This window comes from Sphaerodactylus townsendi, unplaced genomic scaffold (genome assembly GCF_021028975.2).
Source record: "Sphaerodactylus townsendi isolate TG3544 unplaced genomic scaffold, MPM_Stown_v2.3 scaffold_20, whole genome shotgun sequence".
In the NCBI taxonomy this organism is placed as follows: domain Eukaryota; kingdom Metazoa; phylum Chordata; class Lepidosauria; order Squamata; family Sphaerodactylidae; genus Sphaerodactylus; species Sphaerodactylus townsendi.
Window position 1 is genome coordinate 342,460 of NW_025950363.1, and position 18,742 is coordinate 361,201.

General features: G+C 45.1%; 1 protein-coding gene across 3 annotated transcripts in view; it reads right to left on the bottom strand.

Annotated features, from left to right (window-relative positions):
- Positions 1-14,905, bottom strand: part of PPEF2 (protein phosphatase with EF-hand domain 2) — a 39,329-nt gene extending 24,424 nt beyond the window's left edge. Inside the window, exons 1-5 of one of the 3 annotated variants that reach the window (XM_048482746.1) lie at positions 14,610-14,905; positions 10,649-10,718; positions 10,512-10,536; positions 2,709-2,836; positions 1,303-1,360 (exon numbers count right to left, since the gene is read on the bottom strand). In XM_048482746.1, the coding sequence (XP_048338703.1) occupies positions 1,303-1,360; positions 2,709-2,836; positions 10,512-10,536 (211 nt within the window). In that variant the 5' untranslated portion in view covers positions 10,649-10,718; positions 14,610-14,905. Of the gene's footprint in view, positions 1-1,302; positions 1,361-2,708; positions 2,837-10,511; positions 10,542-10,648; positions 10,719-14,609 lie in introns of all 3 variants that reach the window. The other 2 variants (XM_048482744.1, XM_048482745.1) reach the window with 2 other exon arrangements.
- Between the last annotated feature and the right edge of the window lie 3,837 nt (positions 14,906-18,742).

Consider the following 18,742-nt stretch of genomic DNA (forward strand, 5'->3'; position numbering starts at 1 on the left):
GCATGTACATACAGACAGGAAACTGCCTTCTACTGAGTCACATTACTAGACTATCAAGATTCATGCCATGTACTCTGCTAGCTGTCCAGGGTCTCAGGTAAGGGGTCTAACTGTGAAACCTTCACCGTGGAAACGAGTTACTCTGGCACTGAGCTGCTGCCATGTTGTCATCTGGGCCAGCACCATTCCATCCACCTCCATTCTCTCTCACACGAGTAAGGATGTAGAGATAGAGTTCCTTAACTCCTTCCTCCCCAGTGGGTCTAAAATCCAGGCCCTTCCAGTCCACCTGTCAAATTCAACGTCCCCAGTATCTGTGGAGGTGAGAGCTAAGGAACAGCCAGTGGAACCACTATCACATGGTGTAGTCTGGGAGCGCTCGGAGGCTCAACCAGAGTGAAATGTCACTCCTACGGAAGTCTTTATTTATTTATTTTATTTATTGTTCCACTTATATACCGCCCTCCCCCGGAGGGCTCAGGGCGGTTTACAACAATAACAGAACAAGTGGATATATAAAATACATATAAAGATTAAAAGCAGAGTTCAATTTCCATAAAATTAGAATACAGATGGCATCCAGCTATTAAAAACTCCTACAGAAGGGAACAGCGGGCCTTGGGTTGCTTCCGGGCACCTTATCAGCAGCTGGTCTGCCCAAAAGCCCGGTGGAATAACTCAGTCTTACAGGCCCTGCGGAACTCATTAAGGTCCCGCAGGGCCCGGACAGCTGGAGGGAGAGCATCCACCAGGCAGGGGCCAGGGCCGTGAACGCCCTGGCCCTAGCGGAGGCCAGCTGCATCATGGAGGGGGCGGGGATCACCAGCAAATTGGCCTCTGCGGAAAGCAGAGACCGATGTGGGACATATGAGGCCAGACGGTCTCGTAGGTACGAGGGTCCCAAGTGATCTCTATCACAAACACAGAGAGAAGTCCTTCTCTTTTCTTCCTCCATGCCACGAAAAGGTCCAGCTGCCCATTTCTGCACGTTAAGCCTCTATTAAAAAGGGGGATTTTTTCTCCTGGCCTGTTGGCAGCCCTGGGTCACTGTTGTGTGCACGTTCGAATCGGCTTTCCAACCTTCTGTCTTTTTTAAAATCTGGTAACATTCAGCCTGACAGAGAGGTCTGATGAGTTGGAAAACGTGCACGGTGTTTTGTGCCCGTTTGGTTGGCACTGATAAAACGTGTTACGTGGATTTCGTCCATGTTTTTGGATTCTGCATGGATTGTTATGGCTGCATGGTCTTTTCGGTATGCCACGTGAGCCACACACATTCATTAGCACCCTATGTAGGCTTACTCTCTTTACTGTTGCTTGCCATGAAGTGGTCCACAAGGTAGTCGAAGAAATGGTTGAGCTGCAGAAGAGAAGAAGAAAGAAGTAATTCCTCAAGCTACAGACCAGGCTTGTACGTGCTTCGTCTACTTTTGCAGTGTCTTGCCTGGGGTGGCCTCTTTCTTCATACCATTATTTGGAAGGTGGGGCAACGTGGCTGGTTCCACAGTGGGGCTGGTCTTTGTAAGTGAAATCATGCATAAGGTTCTCTGATGAGGCAAACAGAGATTCCCTAGACTAGAGAGGCCTGTCAGGTCAGGAAAATGACATGGGGAGAAAGTTTTATGTCCCCTCTCTTCTTGTACCATGCCCCCAAGATTGAATCAGGTTCCTGAACATCTGGAAATTAAGTACTGGAATTAAGTACTGGAATTCTCACATCTGATTGACAGGACCTGTGAGCAGGGGTCAGAGATACAAGGGGAACCTATCATGCTGGTAGGCCTATTATCTCATGACTAGAACTCAGAGGTTCAGGCCCCAAAACGACAATAAAAATAAGGAAATGATGAAATGACTGACATAAAAGCAAACTGTGAAACTTGGGTGCTGTGTGGTTTCCGGGCTGTGTGGCCATGTTCTAACAGCATTCTCTCCTGACGTTTCGCCTGCATCTGTGGCTGGCATCTTCAGAGGATCATCTTCAAAGGATCATCTTCAGAGGATGAAGATGTTTCGCCTGCATCTGTGGCTGGCATCTTCAGAGGATCATCTTCAGAGATCCTCTGAAGATGCCAGCCACAGATGCAGGCGAAACGTCAGGAGAGAATGCTGCTAGAACATGGCCATACAGCCCGGAAACCACACAGCACCCAAGTGATTCCAGCTGTGAAAGCCTTCGACAATACATTAAACTGTGAAACTTATCAAATGCCCACCAAATTAATATATGTCTAAATTTGAGCTTGAAGCCCAGGACAAATGGCCCTTCCAGTTGCCTCTCAGATTAGTCCTGCATTTTGCCACCAAAAAGTCTAAGCTGGGGATTACTGGGTTTGCAAGGAGAAAAGTCACATGGAATGAGTGTTTCGCTAAGTAGAGGAAAAACAGAGCAAATAATTCCTTTGATTGCTGACAGGAAGTTCAGAACAGTACAGGCACCAGGCTTGCCAATTTCCCACCGGAAGCATGCAACCCCCTGCCCTTAGTTCTAGTCCCAACCCTTAAGAAACTGAGGACCAGGAGGATAAAAATGACTGGAAAATGTCCTCCATAATGACCCTGTAGGAATTTCCCAATTTTCCTATGGCCGTTACTACAAAGAGTGGGGAAATTCCTAGAGCACCACCTGGAAGTGACATCATGTCACTCTCAAACTCCACCTTCCTCAAAAACCTCCCAGTATTTTCTGAGGCAACACATTTACTTAACTTGAGATGATCCTGTTCTCCTGCGTACTCTATGGATTGAAAGATGCGCCATGTGCACCTTCGGCGCATTTCGAGCCGGGCCATGTAGCGTCGGAACCATCTTTGGATCAGGATAGCTGCTTTAAAGGCTGAGGCATATAAAAAGAATCTGAGGACACAATCTCTTCCGACTTTGGCATGACATTAAACTTCAAGGGGTTTTCTAAGAACAGAAATCAATTTGCACGATGCCCCTTTCACCCTTTCTCCAGGTAACCTAAGAGTGCATTTTCCTCCCTTCCTCCGTTTACATCCTGGGGCGGTTGAGACGTAAACAGTGTGGAAATGTGGGATTGACGTGAGCCTTGGGTGGATTTCTGGCCAAACAGGGTTTTAGGACAAGATCATAGCCAGATCCCTATTGAGCACTCTAACTCATGCACCACATGTTGTCCTTAATGAAGCCTGAACTTCCAAGGAGAGCCATAAAGTATGACAGGGTTTAAATGTTATGCCATGCCATGTTACATGGCATGGGTGCATCAGAAAGAGAATGCTAAAAGATTGTGCCTATGTAACGATGGCTCAGTTGGATCTCATTGCCCACCAATTGGTGCCCTGTCCTCAGATTCAAGGAAATCAGGATCCAAGTGTGTGAATCTCACTCCTTTACACTTGCCCGATCTGCCAGTCAGTTCATTTGGATTACACTGCTTGTTGGACTGACCCTAGATCCTTCTCTCTGTATGAACAGTGGCAGACTTTCTCCTGGGCTACTGAGGCTGCTGGAATGGGACAACTTGGTTCCTGCTGTCATGTATATCCTGTATCTCATATGCTTTTTCATCCTGTTTTCATGTGTTGTACTGGCATCTATGCAAATAAAGGCTTGCAGCTGCAACTGCCCATGTTGCCTCTGTGGCTTTAATAAGAAGAACTAAGGTGGCAAAAAATGATGTTTTACAGTACTGGGTGGGGTGGGTTGGCAGATGGGTTATGTCTACCTTTAGAACTACCTATTGCGATATATTGGCCTGGTGTCACTTTGCAAGTCAGCTGCTTAATTGCATATAAAAGTTGTCATATTTACTTGCCACCGAGAAGGGCAATACTCATGACTTTCAGTTTGAACTCCTGGGAAAGGTTGGGAGGGTTAATGTCACTCAGGGGATACAGATTCCGTTGGAGAAACGGGACTTAGCTAGGGTTGCCAACTCTGGGCTGGGAAATTCCTAGAGATTTGGGGGTAGTGGTTATCTATCCTCATCTATCCTATCCTATCCATCATCACTCTATCTATCCATCATCATCCTATATCTATTCCATCATCTATCTATCATCATATCCATCTATCTTCCTCCATCTATCCCATCTATCTATCATCCCATCTATCTATCATATCTATCATAAATAAATCCATTAAATAAAATGAAACAATGATAAATACAAATGATAAATTCCATCATCATTCATTAAAATAAATAATCCATCATCATCATCAAATGATAAATAAAATTATTCCCCATTAAATAAAATTAAAGTAAATCTGATGATATTCAAATAAATAAATCTATCTGTATCTATCCTATCTATAAATGAAAATTAAAATATTAATAATAAAATATTGATAAATAAAATACATCCCATTAGTCGATAAATGATAAAATTAGTAAATTAATCCATCTAAAATAAATAAAGTATTCTAGTCGTGATGTCCAGTCCAGTGTCAAAGTAAATCATCATCTGTCTATCCCATCATCATCTGTCCATCATCTATCATCATCATCTATCATATCTGTCCCATCCATCTGTCATCATCATCATCCTCTGTCATCTGTCCTTGTCCGTCCTGTCCTAGTCCCATCTAAATCTGGTGTGTTTATAGGCATGTGAACCTGGGGTTGTTGGTGTTTGCAGAGGCTGGTTCTGGGTGATGTGGGCATGGGACAGCTGAGTTCAGAACTTATAGGGATGCTGAGGTCCTGGGACTTGGTTTGGTAGGGAGGGTTGACAGGTTTGCTGGTTTGGAGGAGTTCTTCCAGGAATGGGAGGGCCGTGGGTACTGACACAAAGTGTGTGTGCAGGTATTGTGAAATAGTTGGGATGATTTATTTCATTTTATTCTGCTGGTGTAGGGGTCCCCTAAGTCTGCAGAAACATCAGTTGCTCCATCTGCAGATTTAGGCATCCACACGCAAGGGGCACTGGTGGAAATTGCACATAATAGATTAGAATATAAGAAGAGCCCTTTTGGATGAGTCCAGTGGCCAATCTAGTCTGGCAGTCTATTCTAGGATTGCCCTGGAGGGACAAACAGATCGGGACACCCACATTTTGTCCGTCCTAAGTGCTTATTGTACCCTGAATGGATTGAGAAGCCCAGAATGGGTTTGACCAGTAAGGGGGGTGGAGATGAACAACAGAGAGGGCTAGAAGAGCTCTTTTGCAGAAGAACAAGACACCAATTCCCGGACCTTGAGGATTTCATAAGCCCTTAACACCTTGGTAAAGGTAATTAATTGCAATGTGTTGGAAACTACTAGGAGGTGTTGTTGTTTTTTACTATGTTGTAAATGTTGGAGTTTATTGTTCAGGGTTTCTTTGTGGTTGTAATGGAATTTGGGGAGTTCCTGGAGACCTTCCTTAATGTTGCAACCTGTTCATCAAACCCTTGGGTCTTCAGGGAGCCAACCAACTTACAAAGAAAGGTTTGGACTTGGCAATATCAGTAGACTGTAAATAGAAGGACTTGAAATGCAACCTGAACAGGACCTTGAATTGTAACGTTAAATGTTGATGTTTTAAAAGTGTTAATTGTAAAGAAAAGTAAACCATTTTGTTGTTTAAATTTGGTTCTTTGCAACTCCTTCCAAGTACTGCCCCACAGAACCCACAAGCTGAGGTTACACTAGCACTAGTATTCAAAGGTCTGCTGCCTCTGAGTCTGGAAATTTCCGTTAGTTACCATGCCTGGTAAATGATGGAAGCTATTCTCCATGAATTTGACCGGTCCCTTTTTAAAGCTTTCCGTGGTCATGGCCACAACATCGACTGGCAATGAATTTCACAATTTAATTACTCGCTGAGTAAAGTAGACCTTGAAAAGGTGCAGAAAGGAACAAATAAAATGACCCAGCTTTCCCCACCCCCATCGATTCATACGTAAATATCTGCCTGTTAGAGACCCTGCTATATACATCTGATGGAGTGGGTGTGGATTCTAGTCTATAAACCATATCCTGGAATAAAACATAAGAACAAGCCAGCTGGATCAGACCAGAGTCCATCTAGTCCAGCTCTCTGCTACTCACAGTGGCCCACCAGGTGCCTTTCAGAGACTCACATGCAGGGAGGAATTTAGAAGCAATGGCCTTCTGTGGCTGTTAAGGCTCCCTGAAAGTACCCTGGACTATTAAAAGGCATTGTACAATCTCAGATTAAGGAGGGACTCAGATTGGGTAGCCATAAATTGACTTTCTTCCTCCATGATCTGCTCCAGAAGCCCCTTTTTAAAGCTATCCAGGTTAGTGGCCATCACCCCCTCCTGTGGCAGCACATTCCAAACACCAATCACGCGTTGCATGAAGAAGTGTTTCTTTTAATTGGCCTAATTCCTTCCCCCAGCATTTTCAATGGATACCCCCTGGTTCTAGTCTTGTGAGAAAGAGAGAAAAATTTCTCTCTGTCAACATTTTCTACCCCATGCATAATTTTATAGACTTCAATCATATCCCCCCTCAGACGTCTCCTCTCCAAACTAAAGTGTCCCAAACGCTGCAGCCTCTCCTCATAAGGAAGGTGCTCCAGTCCCTCAATCATCCTCGTTGCCCTTCTCTGCACTTTTTCTTTAAAAGGCAATTAGAATCATATTCAAGACAGCCAGCATGATGTTGTGGTTATGGTGTCCGTGGAAGTCTCACGATGAAAGCTTGCTGGGTGACCTTGGGCCCTCTCAACCCTAACCCTGGCTACTATTTGGATGGGAGACCTCCAAGGAATATTGGGGTCGTTACAGGGAAGCAGGCAATGGCAAACACTTCCAAATGTCCCTTGCCTTGAAAACCCTATAGCAGATGGCGAGACCACAAGCACGGGTGCCAAGAGGTGGCACTCGAACCCTCTATGTGGAGACGCACACACAGAGTTCATTATGTGGGGGCGGAAAATCATACACCCCCACACACATACCTAGGCTGGCCTAGGGCACTGAGCACGACATGCACGCACTGCAGTGAGCAGGGAGAACTTGGCTGGTGGGCCTGGTGTCTGTGTCTCCGAGGTGGTTTACTGCCCTGAGGCCCGAGGTGGGGTCCCAGAAGGGGGAAGGCAAAGAGATGCTTGAGGGGCAACAGAGTGAGATTAAAAGCCTCGGGATCTTGCTTTGCAGGGCTTTCGAGCAGGCTGGCCCCTGCTTGAGCCCGAGGTGTTGCGGAGGGAAGAGGGAATAGCGGTTTTTTTCTAAACTGAAACCTCAGCATTCAGGTTAAAATTGCCAGGTTGGCACTTTGCGATAAATAAGTGGGGTTTGGGTTGCAATTTGGGCACTCGGTCTCGAAAAGGTTCGCCATCACTGCCCTACAGGGTCACCATAAGTCAGCTACGACTTGACAACAACAAAAAAGAAGGAAAAGAAATCCTGTTCATATCGGCAGTAAAAGACTCACACAGCTACCTCTGTATTGACGGGGACCCCCAAATAGGGCCTCTCTAGCAGTGGTAAATGCCAAGTTGACCACTCTGCCCAGGAAGACTTGACAAGGGATATCTTTCTGTCTCTTGCCTTGAAAACCCTACGAGGTCACCATAAATCAGCTTTGACTTGACGTCACTTTCCCCCAATGCCTATCTTGTATTGCAAGCTTGGCCAACAGCTGTCTATCGCTCAGGTTCTGATTTGCTTGTTTTGTACTGATTAAGCCATTGTGAGTTTTGAGCAACTTATACCTGCACCTTAGAGGGAGGTCTGGCTGAGGATGAAGAGGTGCTCACGCCGCCCCCCCCCATTCCACATAATTAGCTTGATACTGAGGCAGCAGAGGAGAGGGGGTAATGGAGTTGCACGCCAATCACTCCATGACAGACTTTGCCTTGTTTCTGAGATACACTGGCGTTTTCCGCACAAAGCCTACAATGAAAACCGAGGAGGCACCCTGAAGTGGAGGGAAGGGCATATATAAACTCAACGGGAAATACTAAATAAACAAAAAGCATTTGCACAACATTTCGAAAATGTTTTGAAAAGAATCGTTTGTCCACATTGTGCCATTTTGTCTCCTTCAATGAACAATATTGATTATTTTACAAGGTGGAAAGCCAATCGCACAAAAAAATTGGTTATGGTAAATATGCTCAAACCCCCTTTCACATAGTTGTATATCTATTTCCCTTCTCACTGACTCAATGCAGGATCAGAAAGGCTTTCTCTTTTACGTCCTTTTTTTTCATGCTCCATTTCTTCACCATGGCGGTAGCGGTGGAAATCTTTAGCGATTTTGGCATTTCAAGCAAAAGCCGAACTTTCAGTTTGTACCGAATTGTCTCATTGGTTGAAATAATCCAATGGGAAGACTGGTACAATGGAGAAGAGCAATCCTTTTTCTCATTGGATGGAACCTCAGTGAGACTAACATTCCAATCTGAAGCCTGCATCCTATTATAAACAGGAGTCTTGTGGCTTCCTTCAAAACACGCTGGGAATAAAAGGGTGTGTGTAAAGTGCAGTCAAGTCACACAGAACCAGCATGTGTAGAAGTGGGAAAAGTGGTTAAGAGGACAATAATTTGGAGAACTGGGTTCGATCCCCCACTCCCCCACGTGAGTAGCGAACTGGGTTTGATTAATCGCTTTTCCAGATGAGTGGGGGACTCTAATCTAGTATACCAGGTTTGTGTCCCCTCTCCTCCACATGCAGCCTGCTGGGTGACCTTGGGCTAGTCACAGTTCTCTCAGAATTCAATCAGCTTATATGCCATTAAAAGTTTCGCATTTGTATTTGTAATTCAATCAGCCACGCCTACATCACAAGGTGTCTGTTGTGAGGAGAGGGAGGGAAGGAGTGTTTGCAAGCCGCTTTGAGACCCCTTATAGGAGAGAAAGCAGGATATTAATCCAAACTCTGCTTCTTCTTCTACACTGACTCCAATATTCACTGAATTGGAGCTTTTTGAAGCAATAATAGGGTTATAGGTTAGGTTTCTCTTGTGGTGGTGATAACCAAGGCAATGTCTACATTTATTTATGTACCACCATGGTTTTGGTATAGCTTTGATAAGATTAGGAGGAAAACTGTGGAGGGATGTCTGGTAGCAGCAACAACTAGAAAAATTGGGTCCCTTAGGAATATGAAACCCAGCAGAGAATAAGAAATGAGTCTCTGGAGTCCAAATGTCTGACTGGCTCCTAAAGTCAAAGAAAATTTGTCAAGGCCTGCATTAAATTATGCGGCATCATCCACTGTTCTTGACATTAGCAGGACTGCAACAAACAGAAAATCAAGGTCATCTCATGAGGCCTTTCTGCAGAGAAAATTCGAGACAGAAGCACTTTGTTACTGAATGGGTAGTGGACTTAAGAAAATCATTGCCTCAAGGTACAGTGGTTCACACAGTGAAACTGTGAAAGCTACTTGCTTGGATAAGTTTAAAAAGAGTGTTAGACAGATTAATAGAGACCAGGTCTATCACTGACTAGACCAGTGGTGGTGAACCTATGGCACGGGTGCCAGAGGTGGCACTCAGAGCCCTCCCTGTGGGCACGTGCAAACAGAGTCCCCCCCCCCCCACATCTTGGCTAGCCTGGGCTGCTGGGCTCGATTATTAGCATTAAACCTAAGACCTAGCTTTGGGGAAGCAATGTAGGTAACCTTGATAAGCGCTGTTAAACCCCACTGATTTCATGCAAAGAACTAAAGCGTGATCCTTTACCTGGGAGTAAGCTCAGTTGCTGGCAATGGGGCTTGCTTCTGAGTAAACTTTCCTAGGGTCATGTTTCACCCATTGGAAGAGTTGCACGGTTGCTTCAAAACAGAGCCACCAACTACCATGAAGCTTACTCCCGAGTAACGCACGCCTCAGAGCCAACTGTTTTTTTCTAAACTAAAATCTCAGTATTCAGGTTAAATTGCCGTGTTGGCACTTTCACGATAAACAAAGAGGTGGTTTTGGGTTGCAATTTGAGCACTCCCCTGATTCTGAAAGGTTGCCATCCTTGGACTAGACCATAGATGTCCAAACTCGCTGCCCTCCAATTGTTATGGACTACAGTTCCCATCATCCCCTGCCAGCATCATTCTGGCAGGTGATGATGGGAAGACTCACCATGCAATCCAGCACATCCTTGGAAACCACAGAGTTTGACACCTAATGAACTAGACCCTTTTCCACTGAAAGATCTAAGAAAAACTGTAACTTCGTTAGCCACATGCTGGACTGCCGTTGTTTTATAATGCTCCGCTTGGGTCCTAGTGCCTACCTAACAGAATGCAGTCACATTAACTCACAGGTGTCAAACTCGCGGCCCTCCAGATGTTATGGACTACAGTTCCCATCATCCCCTGCCAGCATGATGCTGGCAGGGGATGATGGGAACTGTAGTCCATAACATTTGGAGGGCCACGAGTTTGACATCTATGCATTAACTGATTTACTGAGGTCAATTCTAGGGTGGAGGGCATTTTTCGAAAGGTTCATTGACAAAGACCTATTTTTCTGAGTACTTGGGAACCCTTTGAGGATCTGGATTCTGTATCTGGGGGCGGGTTTTTTCGCCTTTACTCTCCATTCTACAATTACACATAGTGATGATTAATAGAATCAGGTAATTTACCTTGGGGAGATATATCTGGCAACATCTGTCCTAGTTGTTAGAAAAAGAAAAAAAACCTTGACATTAATCCAGATGTATGCAGAAGAAACAAGAGACAACAATGTTTAAATGTTTGGGAAAGGAGATAATTGTCTCACCTTCCTCTGAGCCGGTCAATGATTTGTTTTGTCCAGAAATTCCACATCCCATAGTCTTCGAACAATTCACCTATGACGTTGTAAACAAAAATAAAAAGCTTTCTTTATGTAGCTTTTAAAAAATTGTTATATCCCCCCTCACTATATAACTTACCGTAACTACAAAATAGTTTCTACCATACATGACAATCAAACGTCCCAGTAAAATAAGAGTTTAAAATAGCCGAAAGATTAAAATAAATAGTGCTGATAAAAGCAACTTTGCACACCATCCAATTAAAAATTTCAGGTAAAACAATCTAAAACATCAGATTAAAACTGCAAAAGGATCTCAAAATCCTAAAATAGCCAACTTAAACATCATGGAAAATCAAGGATGATGCCTATAAGGCAAAGACCTCCCTATGTGCGCAATTGCATACAAAACTTTTGAGTGGCTATTGTACATTTCCTGGTTTCCATTCAGAACCAACGTGGTGCAGTGGTTAGAGCACTGAATTTCAGTCAGGGAGACCCAGGCTCAAAACCACCCCCTCCACTCCTCACCCCATTATGAAACTTACTGTATGACCTAACACCTGTTCACAGCTTAACATGCCTTGTAGGACTGTTGGGAAGATAAAATGGAAAAGGATGTACCACATATGCCTCCCTGAGTTCTTCAGAGGAACAATAACATGCTAATTCTCCCACCTTTTCTTTAGTCACAGATCAATCATCTAGCTCAGGGGTCTGCAACCTGTGGCTCTCCAGATGTTCATGGACTACAAATCCCATCAGCCCCTGCCAGCATGGCCAATTGGCATTGTAGTCCATGAACATCTGGAGAGACGCAGGTTGCAGACCCCTGTTCTAGCTGAAAGTGTAAAGCATTGAAGGATTATGGCAAACACACCAACAGTATCACTTGGATATACTTTTTGCAACTTTGAACAGTGATCTTGCATAGTTCCCACAGTATTAAATTAATCCAGGGATCTGCTAGCTCAGTATTTCCATTATGTTGGCTTCTGTGTCAGCAAACCTACATGAACGTCACAGCCCAGAGTGGCGTACAGAACAACCACCTTTAAGCCCCAGATGGTATTTATAAGCTAGTGAGATACTACAGCTGGGTCAGAGGCAAGTCCAAACTAAGCTGTACATAATAAATAAAAACCCATTAACCCTTTCCAAGAAAATGCCTGCAGCTCAGACCCCATTAAAAGGTTTAGCAAATAAATCGGCCTTGTAGTGGCTCCTAACTTCATGCGGCACCCTCCTCAGTTCCACAGGGAGCCCATTCTATAATGTGCTGTAAAGTGCCATCAAGTCACACCTAACTTATGTCAACCTCGGTGGAGTTTCCAAGGTAAGAGATGTGCAGAGATGGTTTGCCATTGCTTGCCTCTGCATAGCACTCTAAGGCTCCCTTGGTGGTCTCCTGTCCAAATACTAACCAGAGCCAACCCTGCTTAGATGCTGAGATTTGATGAGGTCAGGCCAGCTTGGGCCACCAAGTTCAGGGTATAAGGTGGAAGCTACTATTAAAGAGGACCAAGCTGGAGGTATGGAAAAGTAAAAAGTTATTCCTCATCAGAAGGGAGATAACTAAATGCCCTCCCCAATCTCTGCCAGTCACTGATTTGGACATACCTCCTAGCCCAGTGGTGGCGAACCTATGGCACTGGTGCCAGAGGTGGCACTCAGAGCCCCCTCTGTGGGCACGCACAAACAGAGTCCCCCCCCCACATCTAGGCTGGCCTGGGCCGCTGGGCTTGATCATTAGCATTAAACCTAAGACCTAGTTTTGGGGAAGCAGTGCAGGTAACCCTGTTAAGTGCTCTTAAACCCCACTGATTTTCATGCGCAGAACTAAAGCATGATCCTTTACCTGGAAGTAAGCTTGGTTGCAGGCAATGGGGCTTGCTTCTGAGTAAACCCTCCTAGGGCCGTGATTCACCCATTTGAAGAATTGCATGGTTGCTTCAAAGCAAAGCCACCGACTACCACCAAGCTTACTCCCGAGTAACGCGTGCCTGGGAGCCAACCGTTTTTTTCTAAACGAAAACCTCAGCATTCAGGTTAAATGGCCGTGTTGGCACTTTGCGATAAATAAGTGGGTTTTGGGTTGCAATTTGGGCACTCGGTCTCGAAAAGGTTCACCATCACTGTCCTAGCCAGTGGAAGACAAACGTTGACCAGTGATTCATACAGACCATATGATCAACATTTTAAATAAATATAATCCAAGCATGGCCTTTCCAAACCTTTTGCATGGGGTAGAACATGAGAAACCTCCTGTGGATTTCACATATAAACCCTGCCTTGCTTAGAACACTGCATTTTAAATTGAATGCCCTGATTTCTGATCCATCAGTACATTTGTAGAGCGTGGAATTTTGATAATGCATCAGATAAATCCCTGAAAATGTGTGCAAGAAAATGTGCAGCTGGCAGCGTTTTTCTTTTGACAGCTTCTAAGGATTGGGATTGGTATAAATGCCAGTAAGGTCAGAGGGCTTTTACACTGTTAACACCATTAGATCTGCTTGCATGTGCATTGCAGGGACTTGGGTTTCCAGGTTGCGTAACAGAGGGCACAAATGCAAAGCTATGTGAAGTGTCAGCACATTAGACCGAGAAGACCCAATAAACAGGGGTTTCTTTCTTTCTTTCTTTCTTTCTTTCTTTCTTTCTTTCTTTCTTTCTTTCTTTCTTTCTTTCTTTCTTTCTTTCTTTCTTTCTTTCTTTCTTTCTTTCTTTCTTTCTTTCTTTCTTTCTAACTCCCTGTTCATAGACCAAGGTCTTAACAAAAAACAACAACATGAAACTTAAACAGGACTCATACTTTAAAACAACTCCCTTTGACACTTCTCTGCAGCCTCCAAAAAATGAGCCCAAAATAAGTATATTGAGGGCCAGAGTCCTCTAAGAGGAACTGAACCTTTTGCTCAAAAGTTGCTTGAGAAAATAGTAAAACACCGCATAATCCATTTTAGCCTAAGTTGCAACACATAAGAACATTGCAAAAAGGTATGTACCAAGGAGCTCACTGATGGAGGGGGCAGGAACATAGCTGGTCTGGAAAATGATGCTTAGCAGACCACCCAGCAAAACCATTGAAAAAAGCTAATTAAATCTTAAGGTTCTATATAACTTTAAACTAACCAGAGAATCCAAATAGAAAGGAAGATTGCCCTTAGATAGAAGGCTCGGAGCAAGTGGAGAATAAACAGGGGTTACAAAATGACTAGAAATCCACCTCAGAGGCTCCTTCTGCACACGCAGAATAATGCACTATCGATCCACTTTCACAATTGTTTGCAAGTTGATTTTGCTATTCTGCACAGTAAAATCCAGCTGCAAAGTGCATTAAAAGTGGATTGAAAGTGCATTATTCTGCATGTGTGGTAGGGGCCTAAGTATCCTGGGGACCAGCTGTGAAAATACAGTACAAATGGGAATTAATGACAGCCCTCTAATGATTTGCTTCCAAGAGGCATTATTCTTCCCAACCCGATACAAACTCGTTACACGCAGGTGTAGAAGATAGACCAGAACGAGAAAGATCTGGGCAGAAATCCTCACTCATTCATAAAACTTTGTGTGTAACCCTGGGTCAGTGACTCTCTCTCTCAGACTAATCCATCACAATGTTGCTGTGAGGTTGAACTGGAAGAGTGACAAACTGTGTAAGCCACTCTGAGTAACTTGAAGGAAAGGCAGGATTGAAACGTGATTCGCAGGTAGGCCTCTTCCCCTTCCGTCACCCAACCTCAAGTGTTCTGAGAGGAAAAAAAATTGGCTACATTTCTAAAATAAATAGGCCCCTATCATGGTAATTGGCTGGATACCTTTGGTCCTGGTCAGGTAAATCCATTATCCACCTTTGCTTGAGCCCTGCTTACTTGTAAGAGAATTTGAGAACAATGCCTGTAGGAAGATGAATTTAGGTAGTACCAAAAAAAAATCCCCTTACCTCCAACGTGTGCTTTACCAAGGCGTCAAATTTTTGACAGGAGGTCGATTGCCTTTCAAATGTCGCTTCTTCCAAACATTTTTCTGCATCTATAGGATCAGTCGTTAATCCTCAACATGACCGAAAGCATATCCAAGGAACCTGATTCTTTTTCAAACGGAATAAATTCTTCTCAGAGACCTAAAGCCATGAAGATCCTTCTTCGGAAGCACCGATGCCTTCAGCTGCTTCGGGGATGAGCCCATTTTCCTTTCTTTGTGTCTCTCGGTCATGAAACTTTAGACACTTTGCCAGCCCTTCAGTTTATTTACTGCAGGTCTTTTCTGAGCCTTCCCACGTGACAAGACAAGCAAGCAAGATGGAACGGATTAGGATTACTCGCAGGAGGATTACAAACAACGCAGTCTGCTGGTTGCTGTCGTCTGAGGAGCTGATCGTGTACGCCTTGTGGTACTCGTTCGGTAATGGGCTTCGAAGGAATTTTTAAAGACCCCATCTGGGGTCGCCTGCTTCAGGTTGGGCAATACCTGGAAATGTATTGTCGAAGGCTTTCACGGCCAGAATCACTGGGGTGCTGTGTGGATCATCTGAAGATGCCAGCCACAGATGCAGGCGAAACGTCAGGAGAGAATGCTGCTAGAACACGGCCATACAGCCCAGAAACCACACAGCACCCCAATACCTGGAAAGTTTTGGGTGGGAGGCGGGAGCCTGGGCCCCTTCCGCACACGCAGAATAATGCGTTTTCAATCCAGTTTCACAACAGTTTGCAAGTGGATTTTGCTATTCCACCCTGCTACAAAGAGCATTGAAAGATTGAAAGAGCATTATTCTGCATGTACGGAAAGGGGCCCTAGAGAGGTTGGATTTGGAGAAGGGAAAAAGCTCAGCAATTTGCTTCAGGGGAATGATTTCCACCATCTGGAGATCAACTGTAATTCCTGGAGATCTCCAGGCCGCATCCAGAAATTGGCAACACAGGTTTTGGCTACAGCAGTGGACTGCAATAATGGCCCCTTCCGAACACGCAAAATAATGCGTTTTCAAACCACTTTCACAACTGTTTGCAAGTGGATTTTGCTATTCTGCACAGCTTCAAAGAGCACTGAAAGCAGTTTGAAAGTGCATTATTCTGTATGTGCGGAATGAGCCAATATTCCTTAGTACACTCACTTATTTGGTTTTTATACCAACCCTTCCCTTTTGGGCTCAGGGCGGTTTCCAACACATTGTATATCAACAACTTACCCCAACAATAAATATTTCAATCACAATAAAACCAGAACTACTCAACAACTCCTAAGGAACCTTTCCCAATGAAATTAAACCCATTGCACACAGTTTCAAGATGGCGAAATAATTCAAGTTAGGTAAAACTACTAGTTAATACATTGGATGGAAGAGCCGAAGCCCAATAAAGATCAATTGGAAAATAAAATCAAATAATATGGGCTGGAATGGAAGGGGGAGGCCCAAGGGGGTAACCGTTGTAGCCTCAATGAAGCCTGGTAGAACAACTCTGTCTTACAGGCCCTGTGAAACTGCATCAGACCCTGGAGGGCCCTGGTCCCACTCGACAGAATGTTCCACCAGGTCAGGGCCAGCCAAAAATGCCCTAGCCCTGGTTGAGGCAAACCAGACTTCCCCTGGGCCAGGAACCACAAACAAATTTTCATTTGCCATTTGAAGCCTCCTACAGGGGACATAATGGGACAGTAGGCTGACTCCAGACTGTTTAGAGCAGGGGTCTCCAACCAATGTTCCTCCAGATGTTCATGGACTACAATCAGAGGTGGGATCCAGCAGGTTCTCACAGGTTCCCGAGAGTAGGTTACTAATTATTTGTGTGTGCCGAGAGGGGTTTACTAATTGGCGATTTTGCCACGTGATTTTTGCCTTAGTTACGCCCCCTCCTCTCAGCAGTAGCGTGTAGAACTTGAAGCAGCCTAGCAGGAGGTGCACCGGCGTGCGTGGCAGCCTGCGCCTGCGTGCATTCGTTTCCTGCCCAAGGACCGGCGCAGCGGCTGCGTCCTTGCCACAGCTCCGCCCAGGAATGCCCTGCCCCTGGAATGCCCGACCACGCCCTCGTCATGCCCCACCCAGCCCCATTGGCGCTACGCCACAGTTTGAATCCCACCACCATGGGAACCTGTTACTAAAATTTTTGGATCCCACCACTGACTACAATTCCCATCAACCTCTGCCAGCAAGGCCAATTGGCAGAGCTGATGGGAACCATAGTCCATGAACATCTGGAGGGACATTGGTTGGAGGTTCCTGATTTAAGGCTTTGTACTTTAGTACCAAAACCTTGAACTTGACCTGGTACTCCACCAGGTTGAACATGTGCTCTCCACAAAAATCCAGTACAGTACCTTGCTGCTGCTTCTGGACCACCTGGCGTTTCCTGAACAAGTCCAGGTGTAGCCCTATGCAAACCAAGTTACAGTAATCCAGTCTAGAGGTGGTTGTGGCATTGATCATTGTGGCTAAATCACTTTGGGACAAATAGGGAGCCAACTGCTTCACCTGGTGAAGATGGTAAAACTCAGAGGCATATCTGGAGAAAATGTAGCCTGGTGCAAAATCTGAGTCCCATTCCCCCCACCCCTGTATGGGCGGCCACCCTCCCCCACCACAGCCAAACAATATTTTTTGCACCAGGTCTTGAAGTTGGTGTATAGACCCGGGGAGAAGGAGGAGGGGCGTGGGGGCAGTTTTCCACTTCCCACGGGACTAAATGGCCACAGCCCATGGACATTTGACCCCATATGTCCCCCAGGGTAGTACACCCCTGGAACGCCATGCAAAAGGCATGATTCACCTAAGCCGCCATTGAAAGCCATCAAGGAGCTGGTCTAGCTTTTGATGGTCAGAGCAACGACAAGCAGCGTTCCATCAAGATGCTCTTGTGGATTTAGTTGCATTATGTGTTAGGTATGTGCACTTACATTGTTTTGATGTTGATATAACTGTATAAGATAGGCTGACCAGATGTACTGCTTTTGGCGGGACAGTCCCACCTTCAAACAATTTGTCCCGCGTCCCGCGGGTTATTTCAATTGTCCCGATTTTTTGAAGGCTGCCGCACTGCCTTCTGGGGCGCAAGGTAGTGCGGCAGCCTCCCATGCGTTCCTGCGGCTGCGTGTGCATGTGTGCGCGGCCGCAAGAGCGTTGCCTTCTGGGGCGCTGCCGTTTCCTGCCCTGTCACAGGGCGGGAAATGGGAGCACCCCAGAAGGCAGTGCGCTCCTGCGGCTGCGCAGCCACCTGCCCGTCCCAGTTCACAAAGGTGACCATCTGGTCACCTTAGTATAAGAGACACATTATTCTCTTAGATTATACACAGTATGAATTAATGCTGCTTAACTGTTACATTCTATTGGACAAGTAATTCATATTAATAGTAACACAGACAAACATAAACTTTGTATTTCTTACTTTATTTTTTTTATCACACAGACATAAGCATTGTAAGCTCTCCATACAAGATCATACATTTAGCTTCTCTCCGTTTGGTGGCTTATCTCTTTTGAGGTATTCAATCACTGGTGTGGCTGTTTTATTTTTGGTTTCAGTCCTGTCGTGAGTCAGCATAGATGAATCACCATAACAAAAGAGAAAAGGAGATCGTAGAAGAAAAGACTTGAATAAACGTAACGCCAGCAAAAGAGACCATTTTTTTAACAGCTAGGGACATTCCACATCCCTTTTCACCTGTGGACTCAGTTTAGTCCACTGTTGAGCGGAAATGTTTGTCAACTAGTGAGTTTTTTTTTTATCCCCTGCTTCAAACTGGGTGGGAATGAAGAATTTTTCACCCATTCAGTACTGCCATCTGTCTGGGATAGGGTTGCCAGCCTCCAGGTAAAATAAATGATAGAATCAGAGAGCTGGAAGAGACCCCAAGGGCCATCTAGTCCAACCCCCTGCAATGCAGGAACACACAATCAAAGCACTCCTAACATATGACCATCCAGCCTCTCTTTAAAAACCTCCAAAGAAGGAGACTCCACCACACTCCAAGGTAGTGCATTCCACTGTTAAACAGCCCTGACTGTCAGGAAGTTCTTCCTGATGTTGAGGTGGAATCTCCTTTCCTTCACTTTGAACCCATGACACCTGGTCCTCGTCT